This window comes from Diabrotica undecimpunctata, chromosome 6 (assembly GCF_040954645.1).
Source record: "Diabrotica undecimpunctata isolate CICGRU chromosome 6, icDiaUnde3, whole genome shotgun sequence".
NCBI classification, from domain to species: domain Eukaryota; kingdom Metazoa; phylum Arthropoda; class Insecta; order Coleoptera; family Chrysomelidae; genus Diabrotica; species Diabrotica undecimpunctata.
Window position 1 is genome coordinate 145,705,276 of NC_092808.1, and position 26,189 is coordinate 145,731,464.

Below are 26,189 nucleotides of genomic sequence, written 5' to 3' on the forward strand. Positions count from 1 at the left end.
TATCAAAACCACACGCTTTGGACAACGGTTTGCCTCAGGGCTCAGTCTTAAGCACTACCTTATTTTTACTTAGCATGAATGACTTTTCCTCATATATAGAACCACCAGTCAGGTACTCGATATATGCTGATGATATTATATGATACTGCCGAGGCAGAGTCACAGCTACCACCAGCACTTTGCTACAAAACGCAATAAACAAAATAGACACCTTGTCTACGCGTGCTGGATTTGTGTTTTCAGCTCCTAAATCCAAAGTAATTCACTTTACCAAAAAGCATAGACCTAATCCACCTATTCTATAACTCTAAACGGACTTCGTTTACAAACAGTTAATTATTTGACACTTCTTGGTATCACCTTTGATAAAAAGCTTATCTGCAGACAGCATATTCAGAAACTTAAAGGAAACTGTACCCAAAGAATCAATTTACTTAAATCTCTTGCTAGCTTCTCTTGGGGAGCTGACGAAGAATCTCTTCTTAAAATATATAGAGCGTTAATTCGCTCTAAGCTAGATTATGGCAGTATTCTTTATATGGCATCTAGTAGCTCCCTACTAAAGTCTCTAAACACGATTCAAAATACATCCCTACGACTATGCCTCGGTGCTTTCAAATCAAGCCCCGCTGAAAGTCTGTGCGTTGAATCTTCAGAGCCACCACTCCATCTAAGAAGGCAGCAGCTTCTACTTTCATACTTTGTAAGAATATCAGCAAACCCAAGTAACCCGGTAATAAATCTAATCAATCCCATAGAACCTCCCCCAGTAAACGCTTCCAATCAGTCTCTCACATTACCACAAATATTATCTCCTTTATTAGATTCCATCAACCTCTCCAATACTACTTCTATTTATACCCCCAAGACAGCTCCATGGATGCACAATTTTCCAATATTCAATACTGATTTATGCAGATTCGACAAAACAGAAACCCCAAACTCAATCCTTAGAAAATCCTTCCAAAACATCCTTAACTTAACACAATTTGATGAAATTTTATACACCGATGCGTCCAAGAATGAAGACTGTAGTGGCTTCGCTGTGTCCACACTGACGACGACAATAAGCTCTGTGCGATTGCCTAAAAGTTGTAGTATCTATACCGCAGAATTATATGGAATACTCCAAGCATTAAAGACTTCAATCCGTCCTACTTCAAATGAAAGCATAAAAATCGCCATTTGCACTGATTCTCTTTCCTCGATTTATTCAATAAGATGCATTTTCTCGAAAAACCCACTAGTCCAGGAAATCCACACTATCTGTAACCAACTATATTCTGCTAACATAAAAGTCATAATGATCTGGACTCCATCTCATGTTGGTATATTGGGAAACGAAAAAGCAGACCAAGCCGCTAAAGCAGCATGTTCTTCTGACATAGCCTTCCAAGAGGTCCAAATCCATACGGATCTTAAAATATTGGTAAAACAAAAAATCCTCAGCTCATGGGCGGACCTGTGGAGTAAAACAAAAACTAAGCTGCATGAAGTTCAGCCCAACTTATCTCGCGTCAATATCTCCTCTATGAACAGGAAAGAAAAATCATTTATTCACCGACTACAAATAGGGCATACACGTCTCACACATGGATACCTTATGGTATCAGAAAACCCTCCAGTCTGCCACTACTGTAATAACGTCCTTTCCATCAAACACGTGATAGTGGACTGCTGCCAGTATGACTCTTCCAGAAACAAGCACAGCCTAAAAGGAAATCTAAAAGACATTCTCAGTGTTCCAAACCGTTTTGACAGTGTTCTTAGATTTTTAAAAGAAACAAGTTTATTTCAGCTAATATAAACAGTGCATAGTGATAAGCTTTATTGTTCTAACCTTTCTATAAAAAAAAATGTTCATATTAAATTCTTGTACCTATACCTATATAAAATATGTATAATGCTGTAAACTACTGTACCCGTGTCAATGACCATAAGCTGTCGAGACACGTTAATTTTAAATAAAAAAAAAAAAATGTATCGCAAAGTGTTGAGCTCTAGAATAATTAATGATAACGAAATTACCGCACAGTTACTAAAGATATGTGCGCTTATCATTTGACAGTGTACAAAAATATGCACATAGTGAAAACATATCGCTGCACAGCGCAGTAGCAATAAGAAAACGGTTTATTATAATACATTGTTCTCACAATAAACCAACATACCTTTTAGAACCGTTAGGAATTAAATGAGTTATGGGGAGTAATTTATAAGGTTTGCTATATCATTTGATGTGGTTTCTAAAGACTGTTTATGAAATGGGATTTTGGATTGGATTGGATGTTTTCGATCGGTTGTTAATACACGCTATAACTTGGATTAAGAATAGGTATATTATAAAGCACACAGTCTTTTTCAGAATTATTGGGTTTTCCGTAGCAACTTTTAATAGGGAGCTTTGACGATTCTATCTATCGATCACCTAGGACTGGCATTACTGTGCAATGAGTTTGGAAACCAAACAAAGGCTTTTAATTCCTCTGTTCTTTAAATTATTGAATTGTGAAGTATTCATAAGGAGTATTTTCCAGGACATTGAAATATTCTTCCGGGAATCGAGTGTCGACAGAGGCCAACAAGATTGACAGGAGGAAGGGTAGTTTGCATTTGAGACACCTGAAGAATAGATGTCTTTTAGAATGGTAAGGCACTCTGAGGACACTTTGAGCCCTTATGTTCAGCTCCGAATCATCCTCAAAATGGATTTATTAAGAAGTCTCTAATTTAGATGCGCGAGGTTGTATATAGTCTTAGTAGACTACTTAATATTATTAAGAATTTTTTTATTTATTTTTTATCATTATTAGTCCATTGAACAGTTACATTTAGGGCTGTATTTTTCAGAGGATTTTTTTGACCTGTAGGAGGGTTAGAGCTTAAGATCAAGTTTGTAGGGTCACCCCTTGTCCCCCGGTAGCCAGGAATGTAAAGGGCTTTCGCACTGTATCTCGCAATACAGCAACCTTACAGAAAATTCCATTTCCAAGGTGGCGGCCGGGGACAAGGACAAACTTGAACATAAGCAACCCCCCCTCCCCCGCCAACACATCAAATGAAATTTCTTTCTCTGAAAATTGCATGCTAAGGCCTAAAAAATGTGACTATGTGTGCATATTTGCTAAAATAAACGCATATTTTTGTGTAAGTTGATACATATTATGTGCATTTTTTTTTATATAGCCCCTTTTCTATCAGAATTGTCGAATAAAGGCCTCTCCCATTTCTCGTCATTCATCCCTGTTGTGTGCTAGGCGTTTCCACATTGGTCCTGCGACTCTTTTGATATCGTCGTTCCAGCGCATTTGAGGTCTTCCTCTTGGTCTCTTCGCATCGTACGGTCGCCAGTTTCCGACTTCTTTGTTCCATCTACCATCTTCGAGACGTTCGTTGTGTCCAGCCCATTTCCATTTCAATTTAGCTGCTTGTGTCGCGGCGTCCTTTATTTTTGTTTTGTTTCGGATTGCTTCGTTCGTTTGCCGATATATTAGTGAGATACCAAGCATCTGTCGTTCCATGGCTCGCTGAGTTTTTCGAATCTTGTCCATGTTCTTTTTTGTGAATGTCCAGGTTTGAGCTCCGTGAAGTGAGAACGGGAAGGATACAAGAATCGAACACTTTGGTTCGAAGGTTTTGGGGTATCTTTTTGTCTTTCAGTATGTATGAGAGTTTTCCAAATGCGGCCCATCCCCCAGCGTGGTTTTCTTTGTTTACCTTGATATTCTGACCCAGATATATGTATTCTTCTACATGTTCCACTTTTGTTCCTTGGATGGTTATCGTCGGTTGATCATCTTTATTTGACATTAGCTTAGTTTTACTCAGATTCATTTTCAGTCCTTTTTTATGGATTCCGTATGAATCTCATCGATCATCGTCTTCAGTTCTTTCCAGCTGTCGGCTATTAGTACTACGTCATCTGCATATCTTAGATGGTTTAAATACTTTCCGTTTATCGATAGTCCCTTCGTTTCCCAATTTAGTGATTTAAAGATGTCTTCAAGTGCGGCAGTAAGAGTAAATAGTTTTGGAGATATGGTGTCTCCCTGTCTTACTCCTCGGTTGATTTTTATTGGCCTCGTTTTCATTCAGTTATCCATCGTGACTACCATTTCAGCGTGTTATATATATTATGTATATATATATATGATGTATTATATATATTATATATTATGTATTAATATCCTATATCTAGAATCTATTCTGCTGTTGACCAGTGCTTCCGCAATGGCCCATAATTCTATGCTGTCAAAAGCTTTCTCGTAGTCTATAAATGCTAAACAGATTGGTAAATTGTATTCGTTAACTTATTTCTATTAGGATTATGTGCATATTTTTGGTTATTTTGACCATTGAGTTTAATGATGAGGAATTTACGTTTGGAAACTTTTGGAACTTTATTTTTGAAGTTTGAGCTTTCAGATTAGAATAAATATGCAGAATACAACTTCTAACATTCAAACAACTTCTTTAACGTTAGTAGGAAAATCAATTGACTCTTCTTATAGTTTAATTTTAATTGCCTCATTTACAATGACCATTTAGACAAAATATTCTAGTGATTTATTATTAAATTTGTCTTTTTTCAGACTTAAAACATGGAGACTACATCCCTTTAGGATATAATTTTGCTTGTAATGAACTCTGCAAAGAAGGAGATAACTGTTGCGATGAACATGCTATGTGCACATGTGGTACAACTACCGGCCACTACGCATGCGTATGTAAAACCGGATACTACGGTACTGGTTTAAAAAATAATTGTTTTCGTAAGTATAGCTCTTCTAATAACTGTGGATATTTTTATATGGTGTCTTAACTTGTTGTAGCCTGTGATCCTGGTACATATTCAACTGGACCGAACGTTTGTTTACCATGTCCTGATCCTTTTCACACTACTATACCCGCATCGTATGGACTAGATAGTTGTGTTTGCAAGGAAGGATACAAGGCTACCGGAAAACGAGAATGTAAGGGTAGGTATAGAAGTAGTCAAACAAGAACGTGGATTTTTATTTTATAAGTTCATGCTTCCGCTATAGTCTGTCTAATCTTGACTTTACAGTACACTAACATAGCACAATGCAATCATTATCTTTCACAGCTTTAACAGCATTACGGTCTCTTTCATTTATAATAATCTATCTATCTTATTCCTAATAAGAAAATTATAATTATTATTGTATAATCATTGAATTTAATAAAAGAGAATCGTACTTCACTTACTCCATCAAGCATATTATTTTATGTTACCTGACCAACCTTAAGTTGTTGTCTTTCTTTCTTTTATTTTTTGATTGTCTGAATACTGTCTGTGATGGTTTTTATTTTGATTCATAGAGGCTTGAATAATATTCCTCTGCCGTTCCTGTTAATATGCATTTTTTCCAAGCGATTTTGTATTATTTTGTTCCATTGCTTGCTTGGCCTCTCTCTTTCTCTTTTTCTCTTTATCTATTTTTGCACTTCTTATCTAATAATAAAAGGAGGCATGTTGGCTAGTTCAGCGCTTTGCTTGGTTACTAATATAGAAGCAAATAAAAATATTTGTATCCTTATTTTATAGTTAGTTCATATCAATTTTTATTTGATTACTTGTACAAACAAAACACCAAAACCGACATTATGATGATAATATTTTAATAATACTAAATAAGATGAGGTTTATCACAACTAACCTGCTTTACTTTCTTTGTTTTTTAGAATTAAAGTGCGTAAAAGCGACAGCTCCTATTAATGGATATTACGTGAAGAATAGAATGTGCCCTAATGTGATATTTAGCGCATGTGGTATTCGATGTGAAGTAGGATATACTTTAAAAGGAACCAGTGTAAGATTATGCCAAAAAAATGGTACCTGGAGTGGCTTGGAACCAAAATGTGAAAGTAAGTAGAAAATATGTTAATTTAATTATAGCTGAAGTACATTCAACCAACTCACACCTCTAAACGATTAACAGAATTCGCAGAAAAACTTTTTAATTACTTACTTTGTTTAGAATATTTTTGCCTGTATTATCAGTTTAGAGTTAATTTGTATAAAATAAGGAGCAAAAATTCAAATGGAATTTTAAATATTATTGTTTACTTGGCTAATAATGAATGTATAAATATAATGGTTAACCAGCTGTACAATTATTTTGTAAATAACATTATAATAGTGTAATGATTATTTAAATTTATAAATCATCATCATCGTCACTAAATTCACTACCGCTATCATTATGTAAATCTATAATCACAGGATTAATTTCACTAATTTTATTTTCCCGGATCCACCACTCTTCTATTAATTTTTCACATTATTTTTATAGTTTTGGCCCATATTTCTGGAGTTGCAGTTTTAAGAGCTTCTTGCCACATTTCCCTAACTGCATCGTTACTGTATCCACTGCATCCAACGTGATTATCATAATACGTTTTACATATATCCCAGATGTGTTCGATGGGATTAAACTGGCAGTGATACAGCGGTAAGCGTAGTACTTAATGTCCATAACTTGATACAATTTGGTCAACTATATAAACTGTCGGTTTTTCATTACCTTTCGAAATTTCCAGTAACTCTAATTGATATTATTTTTAACTAACCAATTTTTTATGCTCTACGTTCCACGACTGTTTTGGCGGTTTCTCCAAAATCTCCGAATGGTAAGGTGCATTATCTAAAACTATAACTGATGGTTCACTCAGACTAGGTAACAGTTTCTCCTTAAGCCATTTAACAAACATATCTGCATATGTGTTATTTTCAATTCGATTTGCAACTACATAGGTAATCAATTTTCAAAACAGAGTTCAGGAATATAGTTATCTTTATAAATAGTTTCTTTTTGGTACTTTGCAAAGTTTTAAATGAACGTTTGATCAATCCAAAATATTATTTAGTAAAATATAAGTATTTTAGTTAAGACCTGCAATCAATTGGAAATTCCCAAAGGCAGTAAAATGGAATGTATACAACCAGACACCAAAGAAAAATATGACGCCAATAGTACCGACCTGCCAGTTGATACAATATGCAGATTCAGCTGCAACGAAGGTCACATTTTAACTGGATCAAAAGAAAGGGTATGTTTACCTATAGCAAGATGGTCCGGTCTTAGGACATTTTGTAGACGTAAGTATGGAAACAATTTAAGTGTATTTAGGATTTTCAAGTACAAAATGTCAAAATCTTCTAAACTAATACCTTCAAAGTTATTTATATATATATATATATATATATATATATATATATATATATATATATATATATATATATATATATATATATATATATATATATGTATATATATATATATATATATCTATTTGTTATATATGTTTTTAAAGAAATACGCTTTTATTTTTAATTCAACCACATTTATTTATCGTATGGCAATTACAACACATTTAGAACAAATACACAAACACTAGTAATATAGGTATTTGACAAACTTTAAATAGTTACAAACAAACATAAAGTGTATTTATATAATCAATTGACTCTGAAGTTGCAAACAGGAAGTCTTTAGGGCTACCATTGTAGGATCTTGAGGGTCACTCTTCAATAATGTGGTCGATGGTTTGGTTCTCCCCACATTCACATTGAGGAGACGGGTTCTTTCCCCATTTATGTAGCATGTATGCACATCTGCCATGTCTGGTTCGGATCCTGTTTAGAGTGGACCATGTTTTGCATGGAAGATCAAAACCTGGTGGCTTGTGGGTAATGCAGGGCATATTATTTTGCCATTCGTTCCATTCTTGGGACCATGCATTCGTGATATTGAACTCCTCATGTATCATTCTTGCCGTTTTCATTGGTGGTTTTCTAGAACGGACACGGGTATTTCGTGCATCCTCGTTATCTTGGTGGATCGGCAGGTTTATATTGTTCATGATCTTTTTGTATTCACGTGTAAATACCTCGACTCGTCGTCAATGTGGAGGTGGGATGTGACTTAATACTGGAAGCCATTGGGTGGGAGTTGATTTAATTGTACCAGCTATCATCCTCATAGTGCTGTGCAGCTGATTGTCGACCTTTTTTACGTGTTGACTGTGTAGCCAGACTGGAGCACAATATTCAACGGTCGAGAAAACAAGGGCTAAGGCAGTAGAGCGGAAAGTGGAAACCGATGCTCCCCAGGTGGTACCGCAGAGCTTCTGTATAATGTTATTTCTTGTACTCAACTTTTGGGCAGTTTTTGTTAAATGCTCTTTAAATGATAGCGTTCTGTCTAGTGTTACGCCCAGGTACTTCGGTGTTTTGTTGTTTCAACCACAAATAATTGTTCACAGTATTAAAAACCGATATAAATACACCGCCTTATAAAGGTCAGTGTACTTTTATCGAGTTTATGTTATAAGAAATGAACCGGGTATATGTAAAGAAAACAAAAATCGACGGACGGAGGTATATATCCCATACATTGTTATCTGTTAGTAAATAGTTTTTTTTCGTTTTCTGTCTAGGTATCGGACAGGATAGGAGAATTACAATTAAGTAGATCGGAGAGGCAATGTTGCCGATTTTAGCGCTGTATGTAGTGTGTAATATATAATTCAAAATTTAACGTACTGTATGTGGCTTAGTATGGTATGAGGATCAAATAAAAAAGAAATCTATTGTTTCAGCAATTAAATGCAAGAGATTAGTCCCTGTTAATTTTGGAGACGTTGAGCCGGCCTCTTGTAAAATAGGCAAACAAGAATTTGGTAAAATTTGCCGAGTGGTCTGCAAAGAAGGATTTAAAAGTGATGGACCTACAGAAAAGCGTTGCTTGAAAGACAGGGGAAATTGGGATAGTAAATTCGAGTCTACTACTTGTAAAGGTGAGTAATTCTAAGTATTAAAGAATTTAGCAACTAATAGCTGCTAAACAAGCTAATTTTTTGTAGATATTACACCTCCAAAAATTACTTGCCCTGACAACATAGTGGTGAACTCATTACCAGGAAAAAAATATGGCCATGTATTTTGGACTGAACCGAATGCTACAGGTAATGAATTTTTTATTTATTTATGTATTTATCTTACTTTCATATTTATCAATTTTTATTTTGATGTTAATTTTTACTCTTTTAGATAATTCTAATCTCAATGTTACGATTTGGATGAAACCTGCAATTTCGGACATAAAAACATCTAAATTTGAAATAGGTACAACGATGATAACGTATTTTGCACAGGACGCTTTCCAAAATAGAGCAAACTGCTCTTTTAAAGTAATTATTAAAGGTAATAAGATTTCTGATATAATCCGTTCATCATCATAAGTGGCTCGACAATCCGTTGTGGATCTTGGCCTGCTCACAAAGAAGTCGCCACTCCTGTCGATTCCTGGCAACTTCCCTCCATCTTCTAACCCCTAGAATCTGTAGGTCTTCTTCCACATCATCAATCCATCTCATTCGTGGTCGTCCTCTGCTTCTTGTGCCCTCTGGTTGTGAAAATGTTAATCTCTTCGTGTATTCCTGATCTGACATCCTAGCAATGTGTCCAGCCCATCTAAGTCTCTGCACTTTAACGAATTTCACAATATCTGGATCGGTGTATAACTGATACAGTTCAAAGTTGTATCTTCGACGCCATAGCCCATTTTCATTTACGGCCCCAAAAATCTTTCTAAGAATTTTTCTCTCAAAAATACCAAGAAGTCTTTTATCATTTTGAGATAAGATCCACGTTTCAGCCCCATATATCAAAACTGGTCTTATTAAGGTCCTGTATATATTAAGCTTTAGTGCACGTTTTATATTTTTATTTTTTAAATGTCTCTGGAGGCCGTGAACAGTTCTGTTTGCTATTGCTATGCGTCTTTTTATTTCGTCGCTTGTCGTGTTTGTTGCGTTTACTAGCGATCCAAGATATGTAAATTCGTTGACTTGCTCAAAGGTATGGTTGTTAATTTGAATTCTTTGTTGGATATTTCGAGGGTTTTTAGAAACCAACATATATTTGGTTTTTTCCTCGTTTACCACAAGTCCTAATTCACTTGCTGCGTCCGCAAGCCTTGTAAAACACTGCACCATGTCTCTCATACTTCTGCCCACTATAACTATATCGTCAGCGAATGCGAGAATTTGCGTCGATCTATTAAAAATGGTTCCATTCATTCTAATATTTAATTGTCTGATTGCCTTTTCCAAGGCAATATTAAAGAGCAGACACGCCAACGCGTCTCCCTGTCTTAGGCCATTATTAATGTCAAAGAACGTAGAGTTTTCTCCTTCAATTCTAACGCATGAGCTTACGTTTTGCATTGTTGTGTATAATCCGTTCGCTCAACTTAAAATATTTTGACAGATTCATTGTAGGAAACATAGAACATACAAATTCCTACCTCTTGTTATACTTGAAGGGTGTAAAATCAAAGTCGACAATCTCCCATTTCCATAATCTTGGGAAACCGCAAAAACTGTAGAAACTAACAAAATTAAATTAAAACAATAAAACTGATGAAAAATGATATAAAATTTGGTTTGCGATCGGATGTCCAGAAAGAGGAGCTTAAGCAAAATATCAAAATTCAACAACGGCTTGGAAATGGAATCATAAAATTCAAAAAAGTACTCACCTTAGACGTTTTGCAACGTTTTTCTTCCATTTTTCAGGTTGTCTTATTCGCTTCCTTACCTTTGTTAGTGTGACAGAAGACGCATTAACTTCCATGATAAAAAATTAATACTTTTTGTATATTAAACTTATTTCTTAGACACAAATATAGTTTAGGAAAAGCACACAAGCAATGTAACGACTCCCAAAACTAAAACAAATCGTGTTGATCACGTGCGTGCGCTATGTGGTTCTTATTGGCCGCAGCGGAGATTGCCGTGTTTGGTACGCACTCAGCTATGGAGATTGACGCTTTTAATCCCAACAGGAACTTTTCACTGCGATTTGTATAAAGTTAAAACCGCTTTTTGGTTCTTACAAGTAGTTTTATCTAACAGATAATAAAAAAAACACAACAGATGGCGTCCCTAACTCAAAACAAGAAAAACTGGAAATTGCCGTTTTGATTTTACACCCCTCATTTATTTTCTTTGATTTAAAATGTTTTAACTTGTTCTAAATGTTCTACTAGTCGTTGACCACCGTTGTTCTTAGCACTGCTGCTGGGAGATAGCCATTTTTTTCAGAAATTCACCATTTGTTTATTTATTAGAAAAGTGTGCGAGTTTCAAATAATTCCAAATATAAAAAGTGGTCGGGAGAATGCAATCGGAAATCTAAATGAGATTTAACATAAAATAAATATATATAGACGGTTACTTTTTGATTCAATTCGAGTCTATCACATTCTCCAACACGTGTTTCAAGGTTTATCTTTCATCAGGAAAAAATTTTGTGAGAGGACTGAATTGAACTGACGCGTATGACAATTATTTGTAAAATAATGCAGCAATAAATGCTAATAGCGGCTGAGATTTAATATGTTTTAGATGTTGAACCACCCTTCTTTGAAAACTGCGAAGATCCTCCAATATTTCTGTCGACCGATATAACAGGAGCTAATGTCACGTGGGACGAACCATCTGTTTTCGACAATTCTCAAAAGATTACGGTAAGTTAAAATACGTATACTAGATATAAGATATATAGATATAATTATAATCATTTTTAGTTAAATAAGTCCCGTGAATTTGGATTTATGAATGTTGGTACGACTACGATTACCTACATCGCCTCAGATAGTTCAAACAACACCAGTACATGTAAACTAAATATAACTCTTGAAGGTAATTTTCGATTTATTATTTCTTAAAACTCTTTTAAACACTCTAAAAAATTATTATTATGTATTTGATTTTTAGAAATTGTCTATTTTAATAAGTCTTTATTGTTTTAACGGCTGCCTTAATTTAGTACGTTTTGCATTTGAACCAGTAGCTATCGTAAAAAAGCTAAATCTATATAAGAGCTAAATTTATATTTTTTCATCTAGTATCAAGATGTGAACCTCTTCCAGACCCACCAAATGGACGAAGTCAGTGTATTAACCAAACTGATGGTATTCGTTGTTTAATTACTTGTGACGAGGGTTATAGTATACCTATTACACAAATAACCGAAAAAGGTATAGTATTTAGTTAATATAATCATTAAAAATCTGTTATGCATAAAACATGTAACTTTCGATGTGACAATTGTTTTCCATAACATAAAAGACACCATCATAACCTTTTTATAGTAAAATGTAAAAGTTAATTGCATAATGCAAAAATTACGATTATTATTAATTGAAGACGAGTTAATTAAAACAGTCCAATTGCGCCCTTTTGATTATATTTACTAAGTAAATAGTTTAGATACAATAAAATTAGAAATCAGAATTATTAGCGCAATCATAATCCATGTTTCTACATATTAAAACAATTTTTTTTACAATCATGATGCAAATAAATGAAAAGGAACATACAGCAAGCTAAGGTAAGAAAAATAAAAATGAAGAATGAACAGTTAATAAAAAGGAATCAAAGATAATGGAAGTAATCAAGGAAAAGTGGAAGGAACGTAAAAATTTTATAGTGTAGATTCATAACATCACTATTTTTTAATTAAAAATTCTACTTGTATTCCAATAGCACTGTGAAGGGTCCACAGTGCCATTGCGGATCACCTAGACAGAGCATAGGTCACTGTGTTTCAGAGTGCCCAAATCGTGCCTACCATGGAAACTTCCAGGACTTGGAATGTTCCCCAGAAGCAATTGATAAAGTAATGCAAAAAAATGCATCTTATTACCGTATAAAATAAAAATGGATGTATGTGTTTTAAGACATTTTAAATAGAATTTTATTAATTAAAGTTTTGAGTACTTCTTTAGTAATACTAGACTAAATTTGACATTTACAGGTGATACATTTTTTATGTGCAACAATGTGGATCCAGTTTGGTACAGCCAAGATGGATTCCTCTTTCCAGAATGTTCAGGTAAGAATGAAATGATTAGAAAATCAGTCGTTAGCCCAGTAACTCGGTCGGAAAATTACACTAAATTCATATTCAGGGATTCTACAGTATTTACTGCCTTCCCTCGCTCAACCGTTTCCATCTCTCTCTGTTGTCCCATTCTCCATCGTTTAGGCCTCTCTTACTCATGGCGTCATCTACTTCGTTCCTCCAGGATTTTCAGGGTCGTCCTCTTTTCCTCCTTCCTATGGAGCTCCGTTCGGTTATTCTCTTTATCCATCTGCTGTCGCTAGTTCTTTTCACATGTTCATACCACTTAAGTCTTTTTTGTTGTATATATGTTAGTATGTCTGTTTCTATTGATGTTCTTTGCTTTATTTCGTCATTACTTCTCCTATCCATTCTTGTTACTCTGCAGCATCTTCGCAGCCATTCCATCTCTGTTGTCTATCCCACCATACTGAGTTTAGTTGTCGGATTGCTGTTCTCGTTTGTCCTAATCTTTGTGTAATTTCTTCCTCTGTTGTTGCCTTGTTCGTGATTAAAAACCCCAAGTATTTGAATGTATCCTTTTCTTTGATTGTTATGTTGTCATCAATCTGTAGATCTTCTATGTCTTCTTCACTTGTAGTTAGGTATTCTGTTTTCGCAAGGTACTCCCATGCCTTCACATTTTCTTTTCCATGTAGTCAAGGCTTTCTTTAAGTATATTTTGAATAGGATTGGAGATGTGGAACAACCCTGCAGGAGCCCTTTTGTTGTGGTGAAGTCTCCTATGATTAATAAATCCGTAAACTAATTTTTGAAACCAAATTCAGATTTATGCTTTAATCTGTGCCTTCTAAGAATTGCAAGGCAAAACAGACGTTGATAAAGATGTTATTAGAGACATGGGGAATCTAAAAATTGCATTCCACAACATATCTCCTTAACTAAGCAAAAATCCTTAGCGAATTGGTTTCTAGTACTCATAAAGAGTAAACCGGAATAAAAAGGAAAAAGACAGTTAAGATTTGATTTCACGTATAGTGCGTCTGTATATCCGCTTATACGTATTCCACCCTAAAAGGGATCATCAGAGACGGGTATTTACAGACGCTCTGAACGTGAAAACTGTAACGTGAGAACTGTAAATAGCCATCTCTGATGATCCCTTTTTTACGTTTTTAGGGTGAAATATGTATAAGCGGATATACAGATGCACTATAAGTGAAATCAAATCTTAACTGTCTTTTTCCTTTTTATTAACTTAACTCTTCGCAACATTGCCCCCCCCCCGTTCCGGGGATGTGTTTCCGTATTTGGCTTTTTCATCTTGCGGTTTTCGTTCTTCTTACCCTTTCTTTAAATCTTTAAAATATTTTAGTAACCGAAATTCCTGAGGAAATACAGACTGGTGAAATAACCATAACAGAAGATGGCAGCTGCAGTGATCTACAAGACATAGCAACAGTACAGTAAGCCAAATTATTTACTTTTCTAGAAATAATACGTATTTTTTAGGTAAAGGAAGAAGCCACGTATTACCTAAATACAGAATTTTGTACTGATAATTGCACTCTAAACACAGAATTAGAGTGTACTAATGAGATTGAAAAACTGGAAGAAAATGACAAAAAGAATCTATCGAAAAGAGACATTGCCAGCGTAACAAAGCGTCCTAGACGGCGGAAACACAAAAAGAGGGTTAATGTAAAATTTCGTTTGAAACATAAATACAAAAATACTACTCATCCACTTACACATAGAAGGTTTCAACTAAAAAGTGGTCGACAAGCTTCTATCCACTACAAGACAAAAATTGCCTGTCCTCCTGGTTTTGTACAGAGAGTTAAACGATGTGGTAAGTAGAACTTAAAAACGTTGTACATTCTAAATGTTAAAGGAATTTTTTTGGGATGTTCAAGAGAGATGTGTAAGCAGTGTCCTGTGACAACAGCTTTCTGAAAGTATTATTGCATAGTTAGCAGTTATAGGTAATAATATTTTTACTTGCCTTTGACCTGAAATATTTTTTCAGTAGTCCGCACTAAGTTCTATTTCCCATTTTCGATCTACTAAAAAAATTCCTACTAAATCCTCAAGACTATACACTCGAATAACACACGGCAAACGAGCTGTATTACAATGTGATATGCGAACTACTCCAGTCGCCTTGCCTATGATAAGCATATCTAATATTGCATTCAAAATGCCTATCGAAACCTATACAAATTAAGCCTGAGAGTCGACGTGTGCTGCCGAATTGAAGCGATGCTAGCGCGAGCAGAATGGTTTCCGAAAATGCATCCAAAGATATTACAGCCACCGTGAGCTGTTGCCAGTAATTGTCATTCGTAAAGTAATTTAATGATTTCTTGAAAAACATATTTTATCTTTAAATATTTGAATTATTACAAATCAATTTGAAATATGATTATGTAGTTTTAACTACTGATAATAAATTTTAGATTTTAGGGGTGCAATGCATCCATGCACCGCACGCCCCTGACTTTTTATACTTAAAAAATTTCTGTTGCAGTACACTGTCCAAAAGGATCATTTCACAACGAAACACGAGGTACTTGTCAAAGTTGTCCATTTGGTCGATACAATGACAAAGTGGGACAGATTTCCTGTACTCTTTGCCCTGAACACCATTCTACTGGCAGGATTCGATCGAAAAAAATTCAAGATTGTAAAGGTAAAAGTCAATTGAATACAAAAATTCTTAATGTAACCCTATTCTCATTTTTTAAATTTCTAGAAATGTGCCCTCCGGGCACACATGCAAGAAAAAAACTACAGAGAATGTACAGGCGTTTTCATAATATTACTATTGAAAAAACTACTTTGAAACCATTCTGTATATCCTGTGAAATAGGTGTGTATATATTTTAGTTAGATATATCATAATGAATCGTTTTATTACATAGTTTCAGATATTCTGTAACTAGTTTGCTAGTTTTGTCCATCTATTTGCTACACTAATCGGCAAAAAAATGGTCACCCTATAAACTTCCGAAAATAAAAATTCATTGAAAGTTCACGAAGCATGTTTTGAAGTTCTGCAAGACTTTCCGGCTGGCCTGGTTGGCTTCTAACCCTACAATGAAATTTATCCCAAAGATGTTCGATGATATACAGATCAGGACTGCAGGCTGGCCATTCTAGAGTATTAATTCCTATTTCCCAAAAGTAATTTTTTACGTGTCTTGCAGTATGCGGCCATGCCTTACCATGCATAAAGACGAAATATACCGGTGAACATTCAGCGGGCCATTGATGAAAAATAAGTTCAGTTCCAGCTTCAAATGAGATTCCAGCCCAAACCATGACACCACCACCGCTAAACGTTTTTCTCTGGGATATACAAGCTTGCTTATATCCTTCATTTATCCGTCTCCAAACCCTCTCTTGGCCATCGACAGACTTCAAACAGAACCGCGATTCATCAATAAAGAGAATTCGGCTCCACTCCTGTATATCCCAGTGTTGATGTTGTCGAGCAAAAATTATTCGATTCCTACACTATCTGGGTTGCAATTCGGTAACAATAGCTGGCCTTCCAATAGCCGGCCCTCTTGCCATTGTTTCTTGCAGCAATTGCAGTGTATTGGCGATTTCTTGAAAGTTCCGTCACAATAAAACGATCATCACTTTGCGAGGTAACTCTTCTACGACCGGAACCATGTCGATGTGAGTATGTACCGTTCTCTATAAAGCGATGGAAAGCTCTCCGTACTGTAGTTCGCGGAATACCCAAAGTTTCGCATACATACACGTTTAAAAAACTAAATTACTGATTAATTAAATGTTTTTAACTAAGAAGATAAACAGCGACTACAGAAAACAATAATATAAACCTCAAAACTGTCAAAAATAAGCATACAAGATCGCAATAAAGATTTAAATTGAGACGCAATATGAAACAGTGCATAAAATTTCCAATGAATTTTTATTTTTAGAAATTTATAGAGTGGCCACTTTTTTTGCCGTTCAGTGTAATTTTTTTATTTAGCATCTTTATTTTACAGTCCTTATATTGTTTAAAAGATAGGGAATTTGTTATTTTTTATTTATTGCCATATGAAAATGATATATGTATAAAAAAACAAAAAAATAGAGAAGACCAGAAGAAAACGAAAAGAAAGAAAGAAACCGAATACACTAATGTTATAAATAAAGGGAATAATCGCTATGGTACATGACGTATAGTTACGAATATGTACTAAAAGAATCAGTCGAGAAAAAACTAATTTAGGAAGAAAAAAGTAAAAGGACAACACTCGGAGAATAAAAATAAAGTGGATTGTTACCACGCACTAGTAATTGTTACCACGCACTAAGAAACTTGGGAATGTTTATTGAAGACAATATAATTAAACTTTAAATAACGATTCTAAATATATTTTTTACTTAATTAGTTTTAAATTATCTTTTTCGCATACTTTAAGTTAATAAATGAAGTTGCATAATGTGTTTCAAGGAGGTAATTATTCTTTTCTGTAGGTTACTACCAACCAAACTTTGGACAGCTGTCTTGTATACCCTGTCCAATCGGGTACACTACCACTGGTATAAATTCAACAGGTATCGAACAATGTATACCGACTTCTGATGAAATATGTAAAAGTGGTATTTGCAGAAATGGAAATTGTGTAACTGTAAATAATTTTGAATATACATGCAACTGCTTCGATAATTACATTGGTAAGTTAGACACCAGCAAATAAAAAATAAAATGAGTCATACGCGTGATCACTAAACTTATCGTATGTATATTTTCTGCCTAGGATTTTTTTTTTCTTCTTCAAGTAGTCATTATATTCCTCCTCTGCTTGTCGAGTTCTGTGCCCCTGTTGCATAAGTAAATAAACTCTGTTTCTTCTTTTGTTATAATCTGATACTCATTGTCAAACCAGTCATTTGTTCTTGTACTTCTTTGTTAACTTTCCATGACTAGTAATTCTTCAGCTGCCTCTTTAATGATGTTTCTGCACCCTTCCCACTCTTCACTTATGTTTTAATGTATTTTCTAGTTATCTGGCCCTTACCCTGATTTCGACCCGGTAGTGATCAGAATCTGCATTTGATCCTTTCCTGGTGCAGACGTTTATTATATTCGATTGGTGTCTTGAGTCTACAATAACATGATTTATCATATTTACTGTAAATCTGTCTGGTGATTTCCAGGTGCCTTTGTGTACTTCTTTTCGGGCGAAGTTAATATTCTACAGTCGATTCCAAAAAAACTACTTAAAAAAACAAGATATTTTTGAAATCAGAGCATCAAAAATATTTAAAATTCGATATTTTTCGAGTACCAAACTTTTTATCATTTCTGTTCCGTGCCGTACAAGTTAAACATTTACTTTGTATTCCAGTTTGGCAGAATTTTCAATTTTTATTGACGCTTGTAAAATAAAAGCATTTTTTTCTTTGCTTAGTTTTAGCAATAGTTTTTTTAGGTGATGATTCATCTGGTGTGTCTTTATTTTGCTGTGTAGACACATTTTGACATAATTTCAGGACATTGATTAATTTCGTTATTAAATAGACTAGCTCGGTTATTTTCATAGTGAAAGGGAATTAAATTTTTCTCAGAAATAAACTTCGAATCTTGATAAAATCTTGTAATAATATGATTCATGTAATGCATGGCTCAATGTATAACGTCGTCCAAATAACACGTTTTAGCATGTTTTTAGAAGACGTTATGTACATACAAACCAAACAAGTATCTGCGGTTGATACTTGAGTACTCTTTCTATTGATAGATTAAATAATTAAATATCTAAATATTAATTCTGCAATAAAAAGAATATACTAATGTAGTATTTTAGATCTTTAGGTATATAGTCGACTCCCACTCTTCTAATGAGAGTAAAAACTTATTTTATAAACTAGATCTAATGTATTATTTTTATTATTATAAGCAGAAATTTAATATTCTATTGTTACGATGTAAAGTGACCAGCAAGGATACATTTTCATACATTTTCTAACGCGCCACCAACGATCGAATTCAAAATTTCCGAGAATTCATGATTGACACGTGATTTCGAATAGTATTGACCACGTACGGCGCGTGATTTTGGATGACTAATGTCATTTTTTATTTGGCAGACTATAGTATTATGATAAAGGTGAAACTAATGATACCATCTATGTTCGACCCAAAATCATGTAACATGATCACTTTGATAGAATTAATGAAAATGAATCCACGAATTTTTAATGGTATATATTCTTCTTGGAACCTATATTAGCATCTACTAGTAAACCTATTTTAAGATCTAAAATAAGCATTTCAGATTTTAAAATTTTTCACAATGTTCTGATTTTGTTTTGTGGAACAATAAACTCACTGTTGGTTGAAATATTTGATACTATTGTAATTTTTAATTTAATTTATTTACAGTCTTTTAACACTAACACTAAAAACACAATTAATTAATTGTATAACATTTATTTACTTACAATTTATTTACAATTTATGTTTATTTTTCACTTGCATATTTTTTGTTTATTTTACCTTGGATACGGTTACCATAAACACACTTTTTATACCCTAGGGCATAATAAGCGAGCGTTATGGCCTATAACGCACTGTTGTATAGGAAAAAAGCTAATGTTATAGAACGAAATTTCCTCCAAAGGTATTCGGAGAATACTTTTCGGACTAAAATAATTAAATTAGAAACGTGAACTAAACATAAAAAACAAGAAAAATTAACATACCAATTCCTGAAAGTAAGCCAATATTATGGTCTCATTTATGTCAGTTATTTTATTTTTCAATTTTCATTGAATCAATATTTTATACGCTTTGTCGTATAATGGCCTGGATTAAAGCGGAAATAAATTTTCTATTGCCTTTATTAGACTTTCTCGAATTTTTTGTGGTAAATCCATAACTGAATATAAATCCAACCGACAAATACATAATGTAATCAAACAAACGTCAAAATGTCTACAATTTTCATAGACTACTTCAAACACTTTGTTTATCATAGACTACTAAAAATATACATACAGTCTGTCCCAAACCCTTCTTTCAGTGCGTCACTAATTTTGACATAATATAGGATTTTAAGAATGTCGAGAATTATTTCATGTCATTTTAGTTCAATTTGACAGTTGCAGGATCGTAATCCCTCTTTTTCTAATTGAAAATAATTTAATAATTTTAATATTAGTTTTTGTTCTTTCTCGATATATCTCAGCATATTTAAAATATTTTTATGACAATAAATACAAAATTAAATTTTCACTGTAAAATGTCTGATAATACTAACCTGGAATGACAATTATTTTATCAATTGACGTTATGAAAGTAATGTCAAAATCGAGACCTTCTGCGTCAAATTATATTTATGCGCATCATTGATTGGATATCTATTTAGCGTATTCTAAACTCCAACCAATTATACATCCGTAACTAGAATTAGCTTTACGATAAATAATTTTCCAAGTTCTATGTATAATAATCACAGACTCACTTTTTTTTCTGTCACTTCTAGCTTAATGTGTTAGAGAGGTCCATCTAATTTTGATAACGATTTACGTCATTATATATGTCAGAGATTGAAGTTGACATAGTTGCCAAAGTATAAAAAAATCCTGAATCCATTTTAAATCAAATAGGTCACATAATTATTAATATACTCTTTACAACGACTATTTAAATACTTACATGACATTTTTGAAATAAAACACACTAATTTTGTTCTAAAAAGAACAGATTTTATTAAATAGGTAAAAATATAAAACAAGAGGTATTCACTTTAAGATTTAAAATAATAAAGTACAAAAAGTGTCAACACCGCAACTGTCAAATAGGTGTTACCAATTTATGCCAAAATTTTACCTTCGTTCAATTACAGTTACAGTGTGTTCCGAACAAATGTTCTTGATAAAAACGCTTTATAATGCATTTATACATATTAAATGAAACATAATATTGTGTATTTCTTTAAGTTAACATTAATAGAAACTTTTAAATATTAGTTCTACGCGTATATAATAAAATATGTCTAGTGGCTGTAATGCCAGTGTACTCGGTAAAGTGATTCTAAAAAAGAACACACCTACACCCTAAATATTTCGTGTTGGTATCATGTGACGTCACAGGCTATGACGCCGATGACGTACATCGTTAACTAAATTAGATGAAGTGTATATATTTTGTAGGTTCCGCAATTTAAAAATTAAAAACGTCTCAATTTTAATTTTTATATTATGTGAAATGAATAATAAAATTTTGTATGTACCACTGGTGTTATTGAAAACGCCACATAAGATCCAACCTCGCGCATGTGGCGTGTGCCGACTGTATCCGATGACGTGGACTGCCACGTGATTATGGCTTTTTATATTTTTAACGGCACCGAATAGTTACCGCTGCGCTACTGAAAAATATGTAAGTGTGGATAAATATGTAAGCAAGGCGCTTGGATCGAATCGGTACGAAAATTTGCGCTGGATCTTCGTAACTGACGTCTGGATGATGTATGTTTGTCTCGTCTTTCCGGAAACCTATCGAAGTCTCTTGGAGGCATTAGATCTCGCTTCGAACGTCGAATTGTTCGACAGGTTTCTAGATTCCTCGTGACGTCAGAACATCGTAGATTTTTATCAAACGCCGTTAGAATCGTGGATCAGTGGAGTAGCAAGGGCTTGGTGTAACAATATTATTGATAAGTAAAGTAGACTTTACATTACATGATTTTATCATATGACAATATCATATGAGATTTGTTATGATTCCTCGTTTCTATGATGTTTTAAAAAATCGTGTTTACACTGCATGATAAGTTATGACTTATGATATGAGTGACAATGAGTGAGGTTTTCTTGATTTTTCTTTTTGTTTATGGTCATAGAGATATTAGACACAGTATAGGTATCAACTATTAGATTTTGAAACCATTATAATGGAAAATAAATCGTTGATTGCATTGGCTTCCCGACTTTTAATAATAACACGCCGGCAACAACTGCGTACAGATTATAGCAGTAAGAAGAAAAAGATCAGACGCCTTTGGGCTTGCAGGTGGCTCTTGCGAAGAAATCGTGGACAGGCTATATCAAATTTAGTGTTGATATTATACCAAATTTAAAATAATTAATAAAGAAACTAAACTAAAAGTATGACTAAGAAGACTATAAAACACTAAACTAAGAATAAAATAAACTAAATAAATAATAAAAGAAAAATATATAATACACACATATAGACAATAGCACACATTAGATAATAGGTTCAATATCAATGCAACAAACAAAAAATAAATAAATAAATAAAGAATGTTGTCTCTTGGTAAGGGAATGTCGCTGAATTGACATAAGAATAAGGCACGATATTTAAATATGTTGGTGTTATTATTACCGAAAATCATATGATTTTATCATGCGGAATAGGTACCGTCCTATTCTCCTATGACAAGCTATGACGAGCCGCATGACAGTGCTTATGACAAAATCATATGACAAATCACACAGTGTAAACATGTAAATTTCACTTTATGACCAAATCATATGACAAATCACATGATAAATCATGTAGTGTAAAGTGTGTATTAGTTACATTTTAAAATATTTTTGTGATTTTTCGATCTTAAACATAAACGACAATAGTCGATGAAAACCTAACGATAGGACTAAACAAAAAGAAGCCATGCACACAACAGCTAAAGGTGTTTTAATATCTGACAAGTTTAGATGGAATCAGATTGGTTCGACGAAACGAAGAGTGTAGAACCATAAATTAGCAAAAAACGAAGCACATACGAGAATTCACAAGATAGAACGCGGTTAAACATGTAACAGTATGAAAATATTAGGTGAGCAGAGAAGAGAATTTTCAGGGGGAAGAAAGGGCAATACGAAAACGTTCTAAACGATATAGTCAACCACCATAATAAAAAAGACTCTAACGAAGATTTTTTATAAATCAATAATACATATATTTTAAAACTGGACTTTGAATTTTAGGTACTTATTGTGAGCAAACCGTACACGGTTGCCAATCCCAACCATGTTATAATGGTGGTATGTGTTCCTACAACAATACTGGGTACTCTTGCTCATGCAAGGAAGGATACGGTGGAAAATTATGTGAAGATGTCATCGATAGTTGCAATAAACCGTGCTTAAATAATGGAGTCTGCTACTCCGAAGATAATGGGAATTTATTTTGTTTGTGCCCGCCAGGTATGATTAATAATTAATGATTTATTTAAAATTTAATATTCATTTAAAAATATTTTTTATCTAATTTTATATTAGAAACTAGAAAGAGGCAGCTTTTATGTTGTGAGGGCGAGACGAGAATCGCACGAGAGAGATAGAGAGAGAGAGAGAGAAAGCAAATAAAACTACATGCTAACTGATATATCGCATATAACACATAACACAACACGTACCGCACTCAGAGCATTGGGTGCGTTCAGACGACCTCAGTGGCTGACTTAAGCACAAGTGGTTATAACCAGTGGCTTAGATCCAGCAGACAAAAATCGTCTGAATGCATTCGTTTCAACATTTCATTTCACGCTTGACGTTTCGACAAATCTAACTTCAATATTTACAGAAATATTTCTATAAATCCATTTTTTAGTTCAATAGAAATTTTTAATTAAAAATTTAAAAAATTTAAAACTCATTAATGCGTACCACGCATGCCCAAGCAACCGCTGAGTTCATCCAGCGGTACTAAAATACGTTTAGAAAATTTGACAGCTGCTTGAGCTGGAGGCGTCTGAACGCTACCGCTTAGTCAGCTGTTCAGAGGCTGAGGTCGTCTAAAAACTACTAGTATTGTATCAATCGCGATTGATTCGTTCGTTTTGATTCAATCGCTTCGAAGTATTGAACGACCGAATCCCGCTAGTTCATAACGATCCGATCGTGCAGTGACAAAAATCGATTGATCGACCGCTGACGACGCCGATCGAACCAAAACAAAATCCCAAAGCCAATACCCTAATTACTTTTAGTCCTCGGTCACAGTTTAATGCTAAAAGAATTCTTTAGCAATATCTTTTTAAGCAATATACTGTGCCTCAGTCGTTCCTCACTTGCAATGAAGACCGATCGGCTGAAAGCGTTCGTTTGAATGATTGAAAAATTAAAATACTAAATATTGAATTAAGAATTGCGTGCAAGGCAGGAACTAGGAACTTAGCTACAGACCGGGAGTATTGGAATTGGAAAATATTCTATCGGGCCCCAGACATTGCTTTCGCTTGTGTCGTTAATAGTTAGTAGGTAGCTAAAACCATTAATGACTATAAATATTTATATTTGGATGCAGCACATATTTCTATATAAATTTATAATTATGTTTGAGTTACATCAAAGAACCTAAAAACAAAAACATAATAAGTTCGAGCTTGTCGAATAATTTCTTAAGAATCTGTACGAACTTAAATATTAAAAAACATATATTTAATGAAAACGTAGGCTTCCACGGCCAGAGTCAGAATTATAGTTTATTCGTCTTCCGGGTTTGGACCGTGTCATTTGTGAGTGACCCAAAAGTGGGTTCATCTCGACGTTTCGCTACAATTGTATGTAGCTTCTTCAGGAGAACAAAAAAAGAAAAAGAAAACAAAAGACAGGAAGATGGGTAGTTAGCAACGGTAACTCAGTTACTCAACGCAACCAGAGGCGAATACTAACTACCAAGATGGGCGTTTGGTCACAGTAACTCAACTACTTAACGCAGCCAGAGGTGAAAACCAAATGCCGATCTAAATCGGCATTTGGTTTTCGGCATTTAATCTAAACTCACAACATCCGAGTATAAAATTCACAATGGAAGTAGAAAATAATCGGTCCCTTCCCTTTCTCGATGTGTTAGTCACCTCCAAGCCCAATGGCCGATTCGGTCACTCTGTTTATAGAAAAAAGACTCACACGAATCATTACCTACATGCTTCATCACACCACCATCCTGCCCAAAAGAATTCTGTGATCAACTCTCTCATCCATCGGGCCATTTCGATTTCTGAACCTGACAACCTTATAGAAGAACTTGGCCATCTGCAAAAAACCCTTGTCGCCAACGGTTACTCCAAGTCCACAATTCAAAATATTACACACCGACATCTACATCCCCCTTTACACCCTAGGACGACAAATTCAGAATCTTCGGGTAATACTCCTGTGGCTTTTCTTCCGTATATTCGAAGTGTCACTGATAGGATTGGCAAAATTCTTCGCAAAGAAGGTATCAGGACTACTTTTCGACCACCCAAGAAAATCTCACAATATCTACCCTCTCTTAAGGACCCATTACCGCCCCTATCTTCCTGTGGTGTCTATTCTATTCCTTGTTCATGTGGACAAGTGTATATTGGCGAAACTGGTCGTTCCGTCCAAACTCGGATTCAAGAGCATCAAAGATGCATTCGATCAGGTCTTTTCTCCCATTCTGCAGTTGCAGAACACTGCCAAGAAACCGGTCATTCCATATTGTTCGAAAAAACCCATATTATTTCTAAGAGCCCCTTATTTTATTCCAGGAAAATCCGCGAATCTCTAGAGATCCGAAAAAATCCACATAATATCAATCGAGAGGAAGGATACTACTTGTCTCCCATCTGGAATCTCAGTCTAGAGCCGCCGTCCGGTCCCGCTACCACGATGCAGCCACATGATTGGCCAGCGCGCGCTTCTTGACGTTCGCGCCACGGAGTGTGCCGATACGTCCCGACACGACAGGTCACCGCGACTATAAATAGAGCGGTAGCGGAGTAATCGTCGGATTCACTCCCCGCCTCTCGACGCATTAGTGTTCTGAGCTGTTGGACGTGAATCCCTGTCCTGGCATTTGGTTTTCACCTCTGGCTGCGTTAAGTAGTTGAGTTACTGTGACCAAACGCCCATCTTGGTAGTTAGTATTCGCCTCTGGTTGCATTGAGTAACTGAGTTACCGTTGCTAACTACCCATCTTCCTGTCTTTTGTTTTCTTTTTCTTTTTTTGTTCTCCTGAAGAAGCTACATACAATTGTAGCGGAACGTCGAGATGAACCCACTTTTGGGTCACTCACAAATGACACGGTCCAAACCCGGAAGACGAATAAACTATAACATATATTTAGGTGATAAAAATAAACGTGATATTCCAATAATTTAGGTGAAGGTGAATGAAGAGATATATGAAATACCGTAAGCAATGGTCTGGGTTTTCAGTCGATTCAGCTCAATCAATCGGTTGCTCGTTATTTCTTTTAAACGGCAACGAAAAGTATTGAAACGAACGAACGAACGATTGACACAATTTTTTTTATAG

General features: G+C 34.6%; 1 protein-coding gene across 3 annotated transcripts in view; it reads left to right on the plus strand.

Annotated features, from left to right (window-relative positions):
- Window positions 1–26,189, plus strand: part of LOC140444042 (sushi, von Willebrand factor type A, EGF and pentraxin domain-containing protein 1-like) — a 47,318-nt gene that overhangs the window by 8,016 nt on the left and 13,113 nt on the right. For all 3 annotated transcript variants that reach the window (XM_072535640.1, XM_072535639.1, XM_072535641.1), the window contains 17 exons: window positions 4,593–4,772; window positions 4,833–4,979; window positions 5,707–5,889; window positions 6,911–7,123; window positions 8,626–8,823; window positions 8,890–8,991; window positions 9,077–9,229; window positions 11,437–11,558; window positions 11,619–11,733; window positions 11,940–12,071; window positions 12,851–12,928; window positions 14,274–14,359; window positions 14,411–14,750; window positions 15,429–15,590; window positions 15,654–15,770; window positions 17,399–17,599; window positions 22,886–23,104. In XM_072535640.1, coding sequence (XP_072391741.1) covers window positions 4,593–4,772; window positions 4,833–4,979; window positions 5,707–5,889; window positions 6,911–7,123; window positions 8,626–8,823; window positions 8,890–8,991; window positions 9,077–9,229; window positions 11,437–11,558; window positions 11,619–11,733; window positions 11,940–12,071; window positions 12,851–12,928; window positions 14,274–14,359; window positions 14,411–14,750; window positions 15,429–15,590; window positions 15,654–15,770; window positions 17,399–17,599; window positions 22,886–23,104 — 2,748 coding nt within the window. The remainder of the gene's footprint in view (window positions 1–4,592; window positions 4,773–4,832; window positions 4,980–5,706; window positions 5,890–6,910; window positions 7,124–8,625; window positions 8,824–8,889; window positions 8,992–9,076; window positions 9,230–11,436; window positions 11,559–11,618; window positions 11,734–11,939; window positions 12,072–12,850; window positions 12,929–14,273; window positions 14,360–14,410; window positions 14,751–15,428; window positions 15,591–15,653; window positions 15,771–17,398; window positions 17,600–22,885; window positions 23,105–26,189) is intronic.